This window comes from Emys orbicularis, chromosome 11, assembly GCF_028017835.1.
Source record: "Emys orbicularis isolate rEmyOrb1 chromosome 11, rEmyOrb1.hap1, whole genome shotgun sequence".
Taxonomy (NCBI): domain Eukaryota; kingdom Metazoa; phylum Chordata; order Testudines; family Emydidae; genus Emys; species Emys orbicularis.
Window position 1 is genome coordinate 44546542 of NC_088693.1, and position 19424 is coordinate 44565965.

Below are 19424 nucleotides of genomic sequence, written 5' to 3' on the forward strand. Positions count from 1 at the left end.
GAGGTTGTGGAATCTCCATCATTGGAGATTTTTAAGAACAGATTGAACAAATACCTGTCAGGGATGGTCAAGATTTACCTGTCCCTGCTACAGCACAGTGTGCTAGAATTGATGACTTCTCAGGGTCCCTTCCAGCCCTAAATTTCTATGAGTCTATACTGCAACAACAATTACTGCTCAATCCCAAGCTACCACAGCAAACTTCTCTCACTGTACAAATGTAGATATAGATAGATTTGTTCTGATCCTTCCAACAATAAAAGGAAAAGCTACACTCCTTGCATAGCAAAACTGACACTACGTGAAAAGACGAGTAGATATTTGATGGATATAATGGGACATCATATATTTATACCACTAAAGATTTGGCTAGAACTCTTTTTCATTGTTAAAAACTTTAATTCTTATTTTTATGAGTAATCTAGTCATTATTATTATTTTAACATAGGACACACATCAAATTACAGTATGGAAAAGAGAAAAGAAAAACAAGTGCCCAACACAGAGAAAGACGTGCAATGAAGTAGGGACTGTATTTGCACTAGGTTTGCTAAAAGCTAAATAAATTATTTTAAAAAAAATACATTCTAAGCATATGAAGTAAAATGCTAGGAATGCATATTAAGGACATGGACTTCCACAGACATATAATTAATCGGAATTATGCATACAAGATAAGCAAGAATAGATCCCAAAGGACAGTATAGAGAAAAAAAAGACTAACTCTTGCATTAGGAGCTAAATGTTTTCAGCTATTTTTGAAAAATGCTGACATTGTCCTGGAAAAATCTGTCACACTTTAGTAAACAAATATTCTGAGTATGGTCTCGAATTTATATAATTGCCAGAAAAATTTATGGCTTACTGTAAAGATCTAGCCATTCATAGCATGCACAGCCTCGGGTTATTATTTGCTACTAATATGTATTGATAGTAGCAAGTTTTGTGTAATACTGTTCAATAAAGGAAATGAAGAAGTCTGCAGGAAATCATCACTATTTTGTATTATATTAGTACCACGTTTTAAGTCGAAAGAAATAGACATATTGTGCTCAATTCTATCCTGAGATACAGAACTCACATTGAAGCTCATGAGAGTTCTGCCTGAGTATCTAAAGGAGAAGTAGCTGCCATTATCTCATTGTTACGCTGTACTGAATTTAATATTGTTTAAAAATTAAACAGCTAACCTTTAATAACTACGGAAGAAGTACACAATACACTTCCTGCTTCATTGGACACTTTGCAGGTATATAAGCCAGCATCAGCCTGCCCTGCGCTCTTAATTTGCAGAAGTATGTTGTTGTTTAGGAATGATATTTCACAATTAGGACTCTGATAGATCTCTTGATTGTTTTTATACCAAGCAACGGTCAGAGGCTGAGAACCAGAAACACGGCCCTCAAGTTTAAGGATGTTCCCTTCTGTTTCTTCTACTGTTTCAGATAGTTTCTTTGTAAAACTAGGTGGAATTTTTCGTTCTGAAAGAAATGAACATACTCCTTAAATTGTAAAATTAAAGTTTAAGATCAAACATTTCTTTTCAAGAAATACCTTTTATGACTATATGTTGTTAAAAACTGTTTGCATACCATTAAACAAGATTCTATTTTTTACAAAAAGTACACAGAGAGTAGCACTCTTAGAACAGCAAAACATGACACTGTTTAAATGGATGTAGACTTTTACCAGTTACAAAGTAATTAAAATATCACTTATCTTATACTGCTTTTAAGAAAAATGCCTTTGATAAATGAACAATTTATGTATAAACAAGGAACAAACTAGAATTTTCTATAAACCATTTAAGATGACAAAGTCTGTAAAGTTTTAAAGAAAAGAAGATTGAAGAAAACATTATCTCCACTCCTCAATTCAACCCTCACATTCCTTCTAATACCTTTAGATCTCTCCTGACAGAGATTTCAATACACATTTTCTAATCCATATATTGAAAAGATGGTCTCCAAATTATATAGCAACAAGACTTATTTCTTTCAGATATAAAGGAATTCAATGTGCACATCATACACATGAATCAGGCAATACCTTTAATACTGAGCTGAGCTGCGCAAGAGTCCTTTCCAACTTCATTGCTAGCATGGCATGTATACATTCCAGAGTCTGCATTGTCAGCATTCAGAATTGTCAAATGGGCTATGTTTTCTACATAACTGATCTGGTATTTTCCTCCAGTCCGTATCTCTTGGTTATTTTTTGCCCAAGTGACCTTAATTGGTTGTGTTCCTGATATGTGACATTCAAAGTCAGCACTATCCCCAGCAAAAGCATCCGTGGGTGCAATTGGGATGTCAAACAATGGAGGATTCTTCCCTTCTACAGGGTGAAAGAAACAGAAAAACACGTATAGCTTTTAAAAGCTCAATTAGATTAAGATTAATGGAGATATCCCATCTCCTAGAACTGGAAGGGACCTTGAAAGGTCATCGAGACCAGCCCCCTGCCTTCACTAGCAGGACCAATTTTATGGTTTAGTTTAAACCATATTGATAAATAAATAAATGTTGCACCTATTGTTTTAAGTTGAGATGGAAATGAAAAAATGACCTGTTGATGTTAAAGGGAAATTACTTAATGACCAACCAACCTGTAAGCACGAGTCTGGCACTGGAAGAAGCAGTTCCAATAGCATTGGAAGCTGTACAAGTGTATTGCCCAGCAAGGCTCTTGTCAGTCTGCAAAAACTGGAGAGTTGCTACGTTATTTAAGAAGGAGGTTTGCACATTGTAGCTATCTCGGATATGTACGCCGTCTTTAGACCAGGATACTTCAATCGGTTCTGAGCCAGTTATGCCACAATCAAATGTAACTGGTAAGCCAACAGTTTCATGAATGTCTCTCAAAGTTCGTGTAACTGAAGGAGGAAGTTTACGCTCTGCAAGGAAAGTATTGAACAACAAAAATTTTGGGAAGTTATCTAGCTTTGGTGAATTCTCCAATAAGCACTGCCTAAGAAGACACTGTATTGTGGTATAGATTGGGCAGATTTACAAGAAGATACACTGGAAGATCCAGTCATTATTTTCAACCAACTTACATAATAAAAAAAAATAAGAGGCCCACAAAGAATCAAGGAGATTATTTGTTAGATCATTTAGCTTGGGGGCTGATGTTAAGGGAGAGCTCTGCCAGGATGTGGACTACCAGTCAATGTGGTTACAAAATTATACATGAGGATAGAAATTTGCCATAACATTTAATTTATAATCTCACACTTTCTGCATTGGGAAGAGCTGGAAGAATAACTACATTCATGAATGCCCTATTCTGAAGGGGAAGAATCAGAAGCCTGTATCACTTAGAAAGAGCGCTGGTTAACTAAAGATTGGCATTAGGAATTAATTTCTAGCAGATTTTCACTGGTGGAAGGTAATCAATGCTGAGGGGATTCTAGACAGGGTTGGTCAGTTAGAGGAACATAATGTTCCTAAGAAGACACTTTTCTTTACTGAAAAAATCAACCCTTTAGTTATGCAACCTTTTAAATGTGTTAACATGATTTATTCACCTTGAGCAGAAAGCAAAGCTGATGAAGAAGCCTCTCCAACACTGTTTTCTGCTTTGCAGATATACTCCCCACTATCACCGCTATCCACCTGGCCGAAAACCAAAGTGGCAACATTGTTCTTAAAGTACATTTTAGAGGTAGGAGTTGCTCTTAGTTTTGTATCTCCTTTGTACCATGATACAATAATTTCTGGGGTGCCAGCAACTTGGCATTGTAATGATGCAGAATCCCCAACTGTCACCTGAACGGGTTCCAAGCGTGTAACAAAATAAGGTGGTTCTAAAGAACAAAGACACATGATTAATTCCAAAATTTAAATATCACGACTATTACTATAAAAAAGATCCCTTGTGGAATGAGGACACACCTAATACTGAGACTGCAGAGTGACAATTATCTTGCCCAGAATCATTCTCAATGTGGCAAGTATACTGTCCCTGATCTTCTACTTTACTACTGGGAACTTCCAGTATGGCAGAGGTTTCTGTGGTAGTGATGCTGCATTTGGCAGAATGAGCTACTTCAACTCCATTTTTCTTCCACAAGACTGCAATCGGAGGGGTACCAGAGTATGTGCATTCCAGAATTAATGGTTTTCCTTTCTCCACATTGAGATTATTCAGTTTTTTCACAAATTTGGCTGGTTCTACAGTGAACAATACAATGATAAAAGTTAAAAGTTGACACCAAGAGATTTTTTTAGAGGAACGTGTGAAATTTCAAGCCTGACAAACCTTTTACAAAGAGCTGTGTTGAGCAAGAAACTCTGCCAGCCTCATTTGTGACCAGACAGGTGTAGTCTCCACTTTGAAGTGGCTGTACATCAAACAGCTCCAGTTCTGCAACTGAATTTTCCAAGGAGATGTTGCATCTATGTCCTGGTACTAGTTCAACACTACCTCTAAACCATTTAACATCCAGTGGAGGGGTGCCTTGTAGGATACTGGTAAAGGTTATATTTTCCCCAGATAAAACTTGCAGGGGATCAGGTTTCTTCACGAAAGAAGGAGGTTCTAAAGACACACAGAAAAGAGAAGTGCACTTTGATGAAGAGTAAAAGATTCCCATACGAAACACACACGATTAGACTCATATAAACAGACCCAAAAATGTAAGCAATCCACAAAGAAAGTAGTTTATATCTGGAAGCTCTGCCTTGTTCTAGATACTAACCTCTAACAGTCAAATATGCACTGCATTCATCCGATCCAGCTATATTAGTAGCTGTGCATGAGTAAGTTCCCATATCAAATTCCTCTAATGTGTTCACTTTCAAAATGCAAGTATTGTCTGTGAGAGTCGTCTGATACTTGTCTCCACTAGTGATCTCATGTCCGTCATGGAACCAGGAAACAGAAATAGGTGGTGACCCAGACACTTTGCAATCCAGGACAACATGCGAACCCAAGAGACCACTGGCTTCTTTCAGCTTTCTCGTGAAAGAAGGAGGTAAAATGCGATCTGTATAGGATGAAACACAGCTATAAATATTACAACAGGTTGATGGTTCCCAGGCAGTTAGCAGAAACCCCGCACTTTCCTTTGGCACACCTACGCTTGCCTGGGAGAATCCAAAGCAGGCCTACAATTCGACCCATTGAGGCCTGAGGTACTGAGAGAAGATAAGAACGAGTTATCAACTCACCCCTTCTGAGGGTCACCTTTCTCCTTTTATTTTTTCAATAATTCCTCATAAGGAGAAGAACAGTATTGCACCATCAGGGATGTGCAGACTCAATTGATGAGACTGACCCCAAGCAACAGCCTCATCTTTGTGACAGGTGAAAAATGTGATGAAGGCTTCAACCTACTTCCTCCCTCCATGATCTCCACAACACTAGCGGACTCACATAGGGTGCCTTAGGTCACATTAGCAGTGAGTCTTCCCAGAGTGGCAGCAGCCTGACATGATACCGAAGGAAGCAGCGTGTTGTGTAACACCTCTTAAAGAAATGGTAAGAATCAAAGATAATTCACAAGTTAATCAACTAACCTGAAACACGCACTGAAGCTGTGCACCTGCTTTGACCAACACTGTTTTTCACCTCAAAAGTATACTCCCCACTGTCTTCTACTTTTGCATTGAGGATCTTAAGCCCAGACACTTTGTTGAAGAAGCTAATTTTGTATTTCTGATTAGTAGACAGCTCTTTCCCATTCTTAAACCACCTAGTGGTAAGCTCCGGTGTGCCGTCCACTGTGCATTCTAGAGTACAAGAGTCTCCAGAGGTGACTTTCATTGGGCCGGGCTTCTCTACAATGACTGCAGGTTCTGAAATGAGATGCAAATCACAGCCATATTTGATGACAGGACAGGAGATGCAATCAGTTTGTTAAGTGATGTTAAAATATCATTTTATATTGTTTTGTTTCCTTGTTACCAACCTAGAACTGACAGAGTGGCAAAGCACTCCTGAACTCCAGCGTCATTTTTGATCTGACAGATGTATTTTCCAGCACTGGCTGGTTCCGCATTTCCAATCCGTAGAGTTGCAACATTTTCTGAATAGGAAATCCAAAGATTTTCGCTTTCTCTAACGATTTCCCCTTTGTCTTTCAGCCACAGAACAGAAATGGGCTCGGATCCTTCTACTGTGGCCTGCAGCTCAACTGGGTCCCCAACTACAGCAGTGAAATCACTGAGCTTCTTCACAAAAATTGGTGGTGCTGGTGAAGAGAAGATACGTCATGTTAAAACCACAAGGAGAGTGCCCGAAGAGAGTAACGAGAATGACACAATGCTAGGAATAACTGATGTGTAAATCATTAAACAAACCTCTTAGCGTTATAGAGGAAATGCAAGTGTCACTTCCTACATCATTTACGGCCTTACAGTGATATTCGCCGACGTCTGCGTCACCCAGGCTAAGGATGTGAATACTAGCAAGGTAGTTCTCGGACATGATTTTGTACTTCTTGCTACTTTTAATTTCTCTTTTGTCCTTATACCATGAAATTTGGAACGGAGGAGTACCCCGAAGCTCACACTCAAGATGGACATCTGAACCTTTCAAAGTCTCAACTGGATGGGGTTTCTTGCTGAAAACAGGGGGTTCTATGAAAAGAAGAAATTTGAGTTTCTGTTAATTCAGTTGGGGACATAACAGAAAAAGGAACATTTAAACAGTAAATTGTATCACTATGTTGGACTGATATGGAAGAGGAAAGACACGAGTCACAATAAGAGATGGCTCCCATGTCATAGCACCCTGGTAAAATCCGTACCCTGTGTTCTCAGAAGGCAGCACTCGCCTATCTGACTGAAGAGAAGATTTATTAACCTTCCACAGCAGATTAAAAGAAGGAACCGACAAAAAAGGGAGGAGTGGGGTTCTGACCTTTCACTTTCAACGAAGTACTGGTGTTTGCAGTGCCCGCTGCATTGCGAGCTTCACAAGTGTAGTCTCCACTGTCTTCCACACTGAGATTGTGCATTTCAATGACTGCCACGGCATCAACAAAGGACATTCTGTATTTTTCGCTATCGTGGATTTCAGCTTCGTCTTTGTACCAGGTGACTTTGATTTCTGGAGACCCGCCTATTTTGCATTCATATGTAGTGGAATCATGCTGTTTCACAACTCTAGAGGAGTCTAGCTTCTTAATAAACCTTGGTGGTTCTATGAAACCAAAGGACAAGAGTAAACAAGATGATTCACTAAACTGCAGATTCTTTAAAATGAAAATCTAACCGACAGTGTACACTTTTTTGGGTGTTGGGGCAAGAGTAGAAATATCTACAAAACGTGAATTTACACTAGCCGGTGATATATCTGGTGGCAGCATGACAGAAACGAACACACAGCATACATAACAAACAAAAGCAGGGGAGTTTCTTTGTATGTCTTTGCCAATGGTCTGTATTACATGTAGAATGATTTCCCAAGTTCCTTGCAAAGATTTGGACATTTATTTTGCAGAAAGATTATTGTTTACTAAATTGCCATATATATATAACTTACAAGAGCATTTAGATATAAGAATTACCCTCACTACAATTCAATAGTTTATATATCATGTGCCCAGATTTTCACATAGGTCTGCACACAAAACTCTCTATATATTGACATGATTCACTGAAATATTCAACTCTTACTGTGGGTGACAGCGTCTTAAAATGCCAAACTTACAGCCGAAATTTGCTCTTTGGAAGTTTCCATACTAGATTTGTGACCTTGTTTCCAGCTGATTTGTGACCTTGACCATGACAGAAATGTATGTTGAATTCTGTCCATGTTATATGTATGGAACAGAATTTTAATATATATAATTTAGTGTATAGATACCTGGTGTGTATGTGTATGCTGTGTAGCTTAGTCCTAGAGTATATGTATATGGCTAAAGTCTGTTTCCTGATCGACCTTTTGGGCAAAAGTATGTTTGCTATGTATAAAGTCTGTGTTTAAGCTTTTTACATTTACCAATGTTTAGCACATGCGGCATGTAAATACCTTGCAACTCCGGCTACAACAGGGCCATGTGAACACCTGTTCCCACTTTCATGTGACATTGTAAATAAGAAGCAGGCAGCATTATCTCCCTTAACTGTAAACAAACTTGTTTGTCTTAGTGATTGGCCAAACAAGACGTAGGACTGAGTGGACTTGTAGTCTCTGAAGTTTTACATTGTTTTGTTTTTGAGTGCAGTTATGTGAAAAAAATAATTCTACATTTGTAGAGGTGGACTTTCACAATAAAGAGATAGCACTACATTACTTTTAAGGGTACGTCTACACTACCCGCCGGATCGGCGGGTAGTGATCGATCTATTGGGGATCGATTTATCGCGTCTAGTGTAGACGTGATAAAATCGATCCCTGATCGCTCTGCCATCGACTCCGGAACTCCACCGCGGCAAGAGGTGGAAGTGGAGTCGACGGGGGAGCGGCAGCGGTTGACTCGCCGATGTCCTCATGGCCAGGTAAATTGACCTAAGATACGCCAACTTCAGCTATGCTATTCGCGTAGCTGAAGTTGCGCATCTTAAGTCGATCCCCCCCAGTGTAGACCTAGCCTGACACAGTATTTCTCAAACTTTTGTATTGGTGACCCCTTTCACACAGCAAACCTATGAGTGCGACCCCCCTTATAAATTAAAAACACTTTTTTTGTATTTAACACTGTTATAAATGCTGGAAGCATTGCAGAGTTTGGGGGTGGAGGCTGACAGGTAGTGACCCCCATGTAATAATCTCATGACCCCCTGAAGGGTCACAACCCCCAGTTTGAGAACCCCTGTTCTAAGAGGTGAATTGAAAAATACAATTTCTTTTATCTTTTTTACAGTGCAAATATTTGTAATAAAAATAATATAAAGTGAGCACTGCACACTTTGCATTCTGTGTTGTAATCATAGGCATGCACACGGGGTGTGCCGGGTGTGCCCAGGCACACCCTAATGCAGGGGTGGGAAAATGGCCCCACTCTCACGGTGTGGCAAGCCGCGGGGTCTGCGCTCCTGGGCCGAAGCGCCCGGCCGAGCACAGCAAGTCGCCAGCTCCTCCCCCGCCTTCCCCCCCTCCCCTGGAGCCATGCCGCTGTGCGCGCAGCACTCTGGGGGTCGGGGCTGCGTGCTCCCGCGGGGCAGTGTTTGGCTCCGCGGGGAGGCAGACAGGCTCCCCGCTCATCCGGAGCCATACCGCCGCGCACGCAGCATTCAAAGGGGCAGGGCAGCGTGTCTGGCTCTGCACGGAGCCAAACATGCTGCTAGGAGCCTTGTGGTAAGGGGTCCGGGTCTGGGTGGGGTTGGATAAGGGGTGGGGGCAGTCAGGGGACAGGGAGCAGGGTGGGCTGGATGGGGGTGGGATCCCGGGGGGGGGTGGTTAGGGGCGGGGGGTCTCTGGAGGGGGCAGTCAGGGAGCAGAGGGGTTGGATGGGGCATGGGAGTCCCGGGGTCTGTCAGGGGGCGGGGGGTGGATAGGGGTCAGGGCAGTCAGGGGACAGGGAGCAAGGAGGGTCCTGGGGGGGGGGAAGTTAAGGTCGGGGTCTCTGGAGGGGGTGGTCAGGGGACAAGGAGCTGGGGGGGGGTTGGATGAGTTGGGAGTTCTGGGGGGGGGGCCTGTCAGGAGGCAGAGGTATGGAGAGGGGTTGGGGCAGGCAAGGAGCAGGGGGGGTTGTATGGGTTGGGAGTTCTGGGGGTCCTGTCAGGGGGCGGTTGGATAGGCGTGGGAGTCCCGGGGGTCTGTCTGGGGGCGGGGGTGTAGATAAGGGTCGGGGCAGTCAGGGGACAGGTCAGGTGGTAGGGTCCTGGGGGGCAGTCAGAGGACAAGGAGCAGGGAGGCTTAGATAGGGGGTGGAGTCCTGGGGGGCAGTTAGGGGCAGGGGTCCCAGGAGGGGGTAGGCAGGAGACAAGGAGCAGGAGGGGTTGGAGGGTCTGAAGGGGGCAGTCAGGGGGCGGGAAGTAGGAGGGAGTGGATGGGGGCGGGGCTAGGGCAGGGCTAGGGCAGGGCTCCCTGGGTGCACACCCTAATGAAATGTGCTGTGCACGCCTATGGTTTTAATTGATATCAGTATATTTGAAAATGTAGAAAAACATCCAAAATATTTATAATAAATTTAAAATGGTATTCTATTATTGTTTAACAGTGCTGCTAAAACTTCGATTAATCAGGGCTATTTTTAAAAAACCAAGTTAATTTCTTATGTGTTAATCGCTTCAGTTAACTGCAATTAATTAACAACCCTACAAATAAGTACATGTTAATGCTATCTACAATTATCTTTAAGGAAAAAAATGGCACACTTTTTTAAGAGGCTTAGCCTACACTCATCCTGTTAAAGGATCAATGGGAATTACAGAGCCAGAACAACTGTTATAAACCCAAAGGCCCTGCCCACATGAAGGAAATCGCAATGGTGAAAATTCCTAATATACCGGTGTAGTTTACACCAGGGTAGATTAGTCCGATCATAAATGTAGAGATACGTAGGTTGAAGAATCCACATACTATACTATGAGCAGCGTGCTGGTGGGAAAAAAATGTTTGTCCCCCAGACTACTGTCAGCTTCTCAAATGTTCATATTCTAATAGACTCTTGGTGTGGGTGAGGAAAATTTGCATTTAGGAGGTTAAAGGGTTTTGCTCAGGAATCGCGTCAGCGATCAAGATGCAATATGATTCAATCCTAAAATAACCAACAGGGTGAAAAATTCTGCTGTCAAAATCCTGGACAACGTGTTTGCTCTACCTCACCAGGTAGATTGAACGCTTTCAGTTTTGCGCCATTTGAAAGATAAAAGAAGAAGCTCGGCATTGTTTTGTTTCTCTGACAAGGTAAAACGCTTGACAAGAAGACGACAAAGCATTGCGTTCTTAAATACCTTTCACACTTAGCTGAGCTGCGCAAGAATCCTTTCCAGCATTGTTGCTCGCAGAACAAGTGTATAGTCCGGAGTCTCCTTTTCCTACTTTTAGAACTGTCAAGTTGGCTGTGTTTTCCACCAGGGTGATCTTGTAGTTGCCCCCAGGACGGATATCTCTGTTATCTTTTGCCCAAGTGACTTTTAGTGGCGCCGATCCGGTGACGTGGCATTTAAAGGAACCACTTGCTCCAAGAGCCACCTCAATGGGTTCAGGTTTCACATCAAAGACAGGAGGTCTCAGACGCTCTAAAATGGAAAGAAACAACATAACTCTCACAGCTGCTGCTTCACCGCCGCGCAATCGGACCGTTTGGCATTCCGCAACAACGCAGTGTCTTCTGTTTGTTTAAAGCCAATGGCCGGGACAAGATTTAGCAGCTACCAACCTGTGAGGAGGAGCTTGGCACTGGAAGAAGCAGTCCCAAGAGCATTGTGAGCTGAGCACGAGTATTGGCCACAGTGAGCCATGTCGGTCTGCAAGATCTGAAGAGTTGCTACGTTATTTAAGAATGTTGTTTGCATGTTTTCATCATCGTGTAATAGCACCCCATCCTTATGCCATGACACCTGAATAGGTTCCGAGCCATTTATGCGACAATCAAAGGTAACGGGGGAACCAACAGTCTCCTGAATGTCTTTTAGTTTTCTTGCAAAGGTCGGTGGAAACTTACGGTCTGCAAGAAAATAAGTAGGAAATAAGGCATCCTGCCAACCTGCAGACAATTTGCATTTACGATAAGCCTGTTACTATAAAGAGTCATTACTGAAATATTTGTAATGAAACCATCACCTTTAATAGTGAGCAGAGCTGTGGAAGAAGCAAAGCCAACACTGTTTTCTGCTTTGCAGACGTATTCTCCAAGGTCACTGCTCTCCACACGGCTGAAAGTTAGCGTGGCCACATTATTTTTGAAGTACATTTTATAAGTAGGAGTCGATTTTAGTTTTGTATCTTCTTTGTACCAGGAGACTTTGATTTCCGGCGTCCCAGCAATTTGGCACTGAAAAGATGCGGACTTCCCGACTGTCACCTCTACACGTTCCAAATGTGTAACAAAATAAGGCGGTTCTAAAGCACAAATGATCGCAATCAGCATCACAGAAAAGAGAGCAAATCTTATACTGACCATTATTATTACAAGAGTGGTTAAGGAATCGGAGATAGCAACACACCTAGGATTGATATTTGGCCTTGGCAAATATCTGCTCCGGCATCATTGGCAACTTCGCAAGTGTATTCCCCTTCATCATCTTTTGTACTGTTAAGAATTTCCAGTATGCCCGATTTTTCGGTAGTTGTTATGCTACATCTCGGGGACTGTGTTATATGGAAGCCATTCTTCTTCCATGTTACTGAAATAGGAGGGGTTCCTTTGTATGTGCTTTCCAGAAGGATGGATTTCCCTTGCTCTACACTGGAATCACTTAATTTCTTCACAAATGTTGCTGGCTCTATAGCAACAAATAGGAAGGAAAAAGTCAAATAGAAGAAGGGGGAAGTAACAAGATGTTCACGAATATGTGTGCGTACACACACACACACACACACACACACAAATAAATAAACTCTATCGACAATAACAACAGTCAAAACACACCTTTCACAAAAAGATGAGTGGTACAAGACACGCTGCCAGCGTCATTAGTGACTCGACAGGTGTAATCTCCACTGTGGAGTGGTTCTACTTCATACAATTCCAGTTCTGCAACTGTATCCTCCAAAGAGATGTTGCAGGTACTATCTGACACAAGTTCTCTGATGCCTCTAAACCAGTTAACTTTGAACGGGGCCGTTCCTTTTATGAGACTCGTGAATGTTACACTCATCCCAGGTAGAACTTCCACGGGATCGGGTGTCTTCGCAAATGAGGGTGGTTCTAGACATACATAAAGAAGTTAAGACACATACACAAATTAGTGTGATCGTTACGTTTGAAGATGAAAACCAAATCAGAGTTTGGCTGAAGATTTATAGGCGCGCTGAAAATTGCCAAGGAAGAAATAGCAGCAAATGGAGGAAGCATTTTGCCTAAGGCACCTTGGCCCTCTTTTACTGACCTTGTACAATCAAAAAGGCGCTGCATTCATCCGAGCCAGCGGCATTTGCCGCGGCACAGGTGTAAGGTCCGGTATCTGACGAGTCCAGTGCATTCAGTTTCAAACCACAGACGTCGTCTGAAAATGAAACTTCATATTTGTCGCCACTAACAATCTCATTTCCATCTTGGAACCAGGCAACTGAAATGGGTGGTGATCCAGAAACTTTGCACTCCAGCAGCGCTGAGGAACCCAGCACCCCGCATGTTTCCTTTAACTTCCTTGTGAAAAAAGGAGGGACAATGCGATCTGCGTAGAAAAAGGCGACAAAACCACGTTTGAAAAAAAATTAAAGAGGGAAAGATCTGTTAAAAGAAAAGACATCACTAAATGACAACTAAGGTACTAGCCAGCTAACCTGAAACATCAACCGAGGATGTACAGCTACTTTCACCAACTTCGTTTTTCACTTCAAATGTATACAGTCCCCTGTCTCCCGCCTCCGCAGAAAGAACTTTCAACGTAGCTACTTTGTTGGAAAAGGTGATTTGATATTTGCGGCCACTCTGTAGTTCTCTTCCATCCTTAGACCACTTTGTAATAAGTTCTGGTGTTCCACCCACTGTGCACTCTAATGTAAATGAATCCCCAGCCGTAACGGACATCGGTTCTGGCTTCTCTAAAATGACTGCTGGTTCTGAAAGAAGAAAAAACCGTCTAATCGGTTAAATCTAATTGTAAAGTCGAGAGAACAGAACAGGAAAATATTTAGTACAGAAACATGTATCATGATTATAAGAGAGAAACGCAATAGATTAATAAATTCTTAACTCTAACAAGAATGTTAAATCTACAAGCAAATAATGATCAGCAATGTATGTTGATACATACAAGTCTGTTTTCCGGGAATACTAATTGTACACAGTTTGGGAAAATAAAAATAGTACTAAAAGAGTACTTTTTCACAAGCATGCACGAAGAAATCTATAAGTATGCTATCTTCTCTCAAGGCAGTAGTTATATTTGCACTCCTTCTTAAAGAGAATTAAAATTAAAGCACAACTGCCATTCTGCAAAAATTGTTTAAACAGCTTTTAAAAGATATGATACGCAATATACTACCAAAGCAATTACCGCTAAACCCTATGCTACCACAGCACACTGCCCCAGCGGTGCAAATTTAGGTAGAGATGGTTTTGTTCTGATCCTTCCAACAGTGAAGGAAAAGCTGCACATCTTGCGTAGCAAAACTGCGACTCCATGAAAAGAAATTGAGTAGAGAGTTGATGGATATTATGGGACGTCACATTTTTATATCTCTAAAGATTCAACCGGTTCTGTTTTTACAATGTTAATTCATAGTTCACACCAGATGCCACTGTTTACATCATCGGTCATCATCATCACAAATCTTAAAGTAACATTTAGTCTGACATGAACCCATAACATTAAATTAATTTCTTGCTTTTGGGTTTCAACTCCAGTCTCGATCCATCCTGGTTGCCCACGACAGCAAGAGTGAGGGACAGAAACGATGCGATTGGTGGAAAAGGCAAAAGAGCAAATGTATTGCCATTAATGTAGGTAAAAAGAAACAAGCGTTAAATGCTTCAAATCTCTGCTCTGCGTTAAATGCAAGTCTTGGGTCAAGAAGAGTACGCCATAGGCATAATATAAAAGATAAAATAACGTGGAGCGTAGGGGCTCAATCCATTTTTACGAATAATGTAGTCTTTACTATTACTTTAACGTATGACACACGTCATATTACAGTAGGCGGAAGAGAAAAACGAATGCTAAAGAAAGAGAAAGATATGCAATGAAGTAGACAATGTGTTTGCACTAGGCTTGCTAAGAGCTAGATTATGATAAATAATTAACAAAATACGTTAATTGGAATGCCTATTAAGGGTACAGACTTCCACAGACATACGGTTAATCAGAATAATGTATGCAATATAAGCAAGAATAGATCCCAAAGGATAGTATGCAAAAAGTAATAAAATAAAATAATATAAAATAAAAAATAATTATGTGACTCTTGCATTAGTAGCTAAAGAGTTTTCAGCTGTTTTTGAAAAATGCTGATGTTGTCCTGTAAAACTCTGTCACACGTTAGTGAGCAAATATTACCGGTACGGTTCTGAACTTGTTAAATTGGCAGGAAAATTAATGGCTTATTGTCGAGATCTAGCCACGCATAACATGCACAGCGTCGGGTTATTTGCTATGAATACGTATTGAAAGCAGCAAGGTTTGTATAAAACCGTTCGATAAACGAAATGTAGAAATCTGCAGGAAATATTAGTACGGCATTCTAATTAGTAGAAAGTAATAGATATATTGTGCTCAATTCTCTCCTGAGATACAGAACTCACATTGAAGTTCATGAGTTCTCCCTGAGTATCTAAAGGAGAAGTAGCTGCCGTTATCTCATTGTGTATGCTGTACTGAATTTAATATTGTTCACACACAATTATATATGGCCTAAAAATAAGACCCAGTGAGAAATATTTGATTAGCTATGGAAGACGTATATTGACAGCTAACATGCTGATAAAAAAACCCAAAACCTAACACCACAGAGAAGCAAAACATGAAATTAACTAACCTTTAATAACAACGGAAGAAGTACACAATACACTTCCTGCTTCATTGGACACTTTGCAGGTATATAAGCCAGCATCAGCCTGCTCTGCGCTCTTAATTTGCAGAAGTATGGTGTTGTTCAGGAAAGATATTTCACAACTGGGACTCTGATAGATCTCTTGATTGTTTTTATACCAAGCAACGGTCAGAGGCTGAGAACCAGAAACACGGCCCTCAAGTTTAAGGGTGTTCCCTTCAGTTTCTTCTACCGTTTCAGATAGTTTCTTTGTAAAACTAGGTGGAATTTTTCGTTCTGCAAGAATGAACATACTCTTTACATTCTAAAAATAAATGTTAAAATAAAAAAAGACTTTTCAAGAAATACATTTATGACGCTATGTTGTTTAAAAAACTGCTTACATTTTAAAAGGGGCTCTATTATTTACAAAAAGTTCACAGAGGACACCACTCTTAGAACAGCAAAACACCACACTGTGTAAATAGATGTGGAGTTTTATTAGTTATGAAAAATTTACTTTTTTAAAGAAATCCGGACTTTAGGTATAAGCAACAAGAAACAAACCAGAATTTTGTATTAATCATGTAGAATGGCAAAGTCTGCAAAGTTGCAAAGAAAATAAGATTAAAGAAAACATTATCTCCACTCCTCAATTCTCCCTAAACCTTCCTTCAAAAATCTTTCGGTCCCTCCTGATAAATCCTTTAAAATACACATTCCTAATCCACAGATTCAGAAGATGGTCTCCAATTTATATCACAACAAGACTTATTTCTTTCAGATATAAAGGAATTCAATGTGCACATCATACACATGAATCAGGCAATACCTTTAATACTAAGCTGAGCTGCGCAAGAGTCCTTTCCAACTTCATTGCTAGCATGGCATGTATACATTCCAGAGTCTGCATTGTCAGCATTCAGAATTGTCAAATGGGCTATGTTTTCTACATAACTGATCTGGTATTTTCCTCCAGTCCGTATCTCTTGGTTATTTTTTGCCCAAGTGACCTTAATTGGTTGTGTTCCTGATATGTGACATTCAAAGTCAGCACTATCCCCAGCAAAAGCATCCGTGGGTGCAATTGGGATGTCAAACAATGGAGGATTCTTCCCTTCTACAGGGTGAAAGAAACAGAAAAACACGTATAGCTTTTAAAAGCTCAATTAGTTTAAAGCATATTGTTAAATAAATAAATGTCGCACCTATTGTTTTAAGTTGAGAATGGAAATTTTAAAATGACCTGGTGACGTTAAAGGGAAATTATTTAATAACCAACCAACCTGTAAGCACGAGGCTGGCACTGGAAGAAGCAGTTCCAATAGCATTGGAAGCTGTACAAGTGTATTGCCCAGCAAGGCTCTTGTCAGTCTGCAAAAACTGGAGAGTTGCTACGTTATTTAAGAAGGAGGTTTGCACATTGTAGCCATCTTGGATATGTACGCCGTCTTTAGACCAGGATACTTCAATCGGTTCTGAGCCGGTTATGCCACAATCAAATGTAACTGGTAAGCCAACAGTTTCATGAATGTCTCTCAAAGTTCGTGTGAATGAAGGAGGAAGTTTACGTTCTGCAAGCAAAGAAGTATAGCACAATGAAAGTTTTGGGAAGTTATCCAGCTTTGGTGAATTTTCCAGTAAGCACTGCCTAAGAAGACTCTGAATTGTGGTATAGATTTGGCAGATTTACAGGAAGATAATGGAAGATCCAGTCATTGTTTTCAACCAACTTGCCTAATATCAAACAGTAAAAGGCCCACAAAGAATCAAGGAGATTATTTGTTAGATCATTTAGCTTGTGGGTTGGTGTCAAGAGAGAGCTCTGGACAACCGGTAATGTGGTTTTAAAGTTCTGATTAATAGTCTCACATTTTCTACATTGGAAAGAGCTGGAAGAATGCCCTATTCTGAAGGAGAAGAATCAGAAGCCAGTATCCGTTAGAGAGAGCGCTGGTTAAAGCTGGTTAACTAAAGATTGACATTGGGAACGACTTTCCCGCCAGACTTTCACTAGTAAAAGGTAATCAATGCTGAGGGAGTTCTAGACAGGGGTGGTCTCTAGCTGGTCAGGTAGAGGCACAGAGTGTTCCTAAGAACCTTTTAAATGTGTTAACATTAATTATTCACCTTGAACAGAAAGCAAAGCTGATGAAGAAGCTTCTCCAACACTGTTTTCTGCTTTGCAGATATACTCCCCACTATCACCGCTATCCACCTGGCCGAAAACCAAAGTGGCAACGTTGTTCTTAAAGTGCATTTTAGAGGTAGGAGTTGCTCTTAGTTTCGTATCTCCTTTGTACCATGATACAATGATTTCTGGTGTGCCAGCAACTTGGCATTGTAATGACGCAGAATCCCCAACTGTCACCTGAGCAGGTTCCAAGCATGTAACAAAATAAGGTGGTTCTAAAGAACAAAGACATATGATTAATTCCAAAATTTAAATATCACAATGACTATTACCATAAAAAAGATCCCTTGTGAAATGAGGACACACCTAATACTGAGACGTCAGTTTGACAAAGATCTCGTCCAGAATCATTCTCAATGTGGCAAGTGTACTGTCCCTGATCTTCTATTTTACTACTGGGAACTTCCAGTATGGCAGAGGTTTCTGTGGTAGTGATGCTGCATTTTTCAGAATGAGCTACTTCGAATCCATTTTTCTTCCACAAGACTGCAATCGGAGGGGTACCAGAGTACGTGCATTCCAGAATTAATGGTTTTCCTTTCTCTACACTGAGATTATTCAGTTTTTTCACAAATTTGGCTGGTTCTACAGTGAACAGTATGAAGATAAAAGTTAAAAGTTGACACCGAGGGATTTTTTTTAAAGAAATGTATGTAATTGCAAGCCGGACAAACCTTTTACAAAGAGCTGTGTTGTGCAAGAAACTTTGCCAGCCTCATTAGTGACCAGACAGGTGTAGTCTCCACTTTGGAGTGGTTGTACGTCAAACAGCTCCAGTTGTGCAACTGCATTTTCTAAGGAGATGTTGCATCTATGTCCCGGCACTAGTTCAACGCTTCCTTTGAACCATTTAACATCCAGTGGAGAGGTGCCTTTTAGGATACTAGTAAAAGTTATATTTGCCCCAGATAAAACTTGCAGGGGATCAGGTTTCTTCACGAAAGAAGGAGGTTCTAAAGACACACAGAAAAGAGAAGTGCACTTTGATGAAGAGTAAAAGATTCCCATACGAAACACAGGTGAATAGACTCATAGAAACAGACCCAAAAATGTAAGCAAGCCATAAAGAAAGTAGTTTATATCTGGAAGCTCTGCCTTGTTCTAGATACTAACCTCTAACAGTCAAATATGCACTGCATTCATCAGATCCAGCTACGTTAGTAGCTGTGCATGAGTAAGTTCCCATATCAGATTCCTTTAGTGTGTTCACTTTCAAAGAGCAAGCATTGTCTGTTAGGGTCGTCTGATACTTGTCTCCACTAGTGACCTCGTATCCATCATGGAACCAGGAGACAGAAATAGGTGGTGATCCATACACTTTGCACTCCAGAACAACAGAGGAACCCAACAGACCATTGGTTTCTTTCAGTTGTCTTGTGAAAGAAGGAGGTATAATGCGATCTGTATAGGATAAAACACAGCTATAAATATTACAAGAGTATAACTTAAAAGGGAGATGGTTTCCAGGTATCTAGCAGAAACACCACACTTTCCTTTGGCACACCTAGGTTGGCTTGGGAGAATCCAAAGCAGGCCTACAATTCAACCCATTGAGGCTTGAGGTACTGAGAGAAGATAAGAACCGGTTGCAGTATACTCTCTTATGCTGTCACTCACCCCTTCTGAGGGTCACCTTTCTCCTTTTCTTTTTTCAATACTTTCTCATTAGGAGAAGAACAGTATTGCAACATCTGGA

At 40.9% G+C, this 19424-nt stretch overlaps 1 protein-coding gene across 1 annotated transcript in view; it reads right to left on the bottom strand.

Annotated features, from left to right (window-relative positions):
* TTN (titin) overlaps window positions 1–19424 on the bottom strand; it is a 309203-nt gene that overhangs the window by 199345 nt on the left and 90434 nt on the right. Inside the window, exons 90-96 of the mRNA XM_065413700.1 lie at window positions 18842–19129; window positions 18403–18681; window positions 18035–18313; window positions 17665–17943; window positions 2609–2896; window positions 2050–2337; window positions 1191–1481 (exon numbers count right to left, since the gene is read on the bottom strand). Of these exons, the coding sequence (XP_065269772.1) occupies window positions 1191–1481; window positions 2050–2337; window positions 2609–2896; window positions 17665–17943; window positions 18035–18313; window positions 18403–18681; window positions 18842–19129 (1992 nt within the window). The remainder of the gene's footprint in view (window positions 1–1190; window positions 1482–2049; window positions 2338–2608; window positions 2897–17664; window positions 17944–18034; window positions 18314–18402; window positions 18682–18841; window positions 19130–19424) is intronic.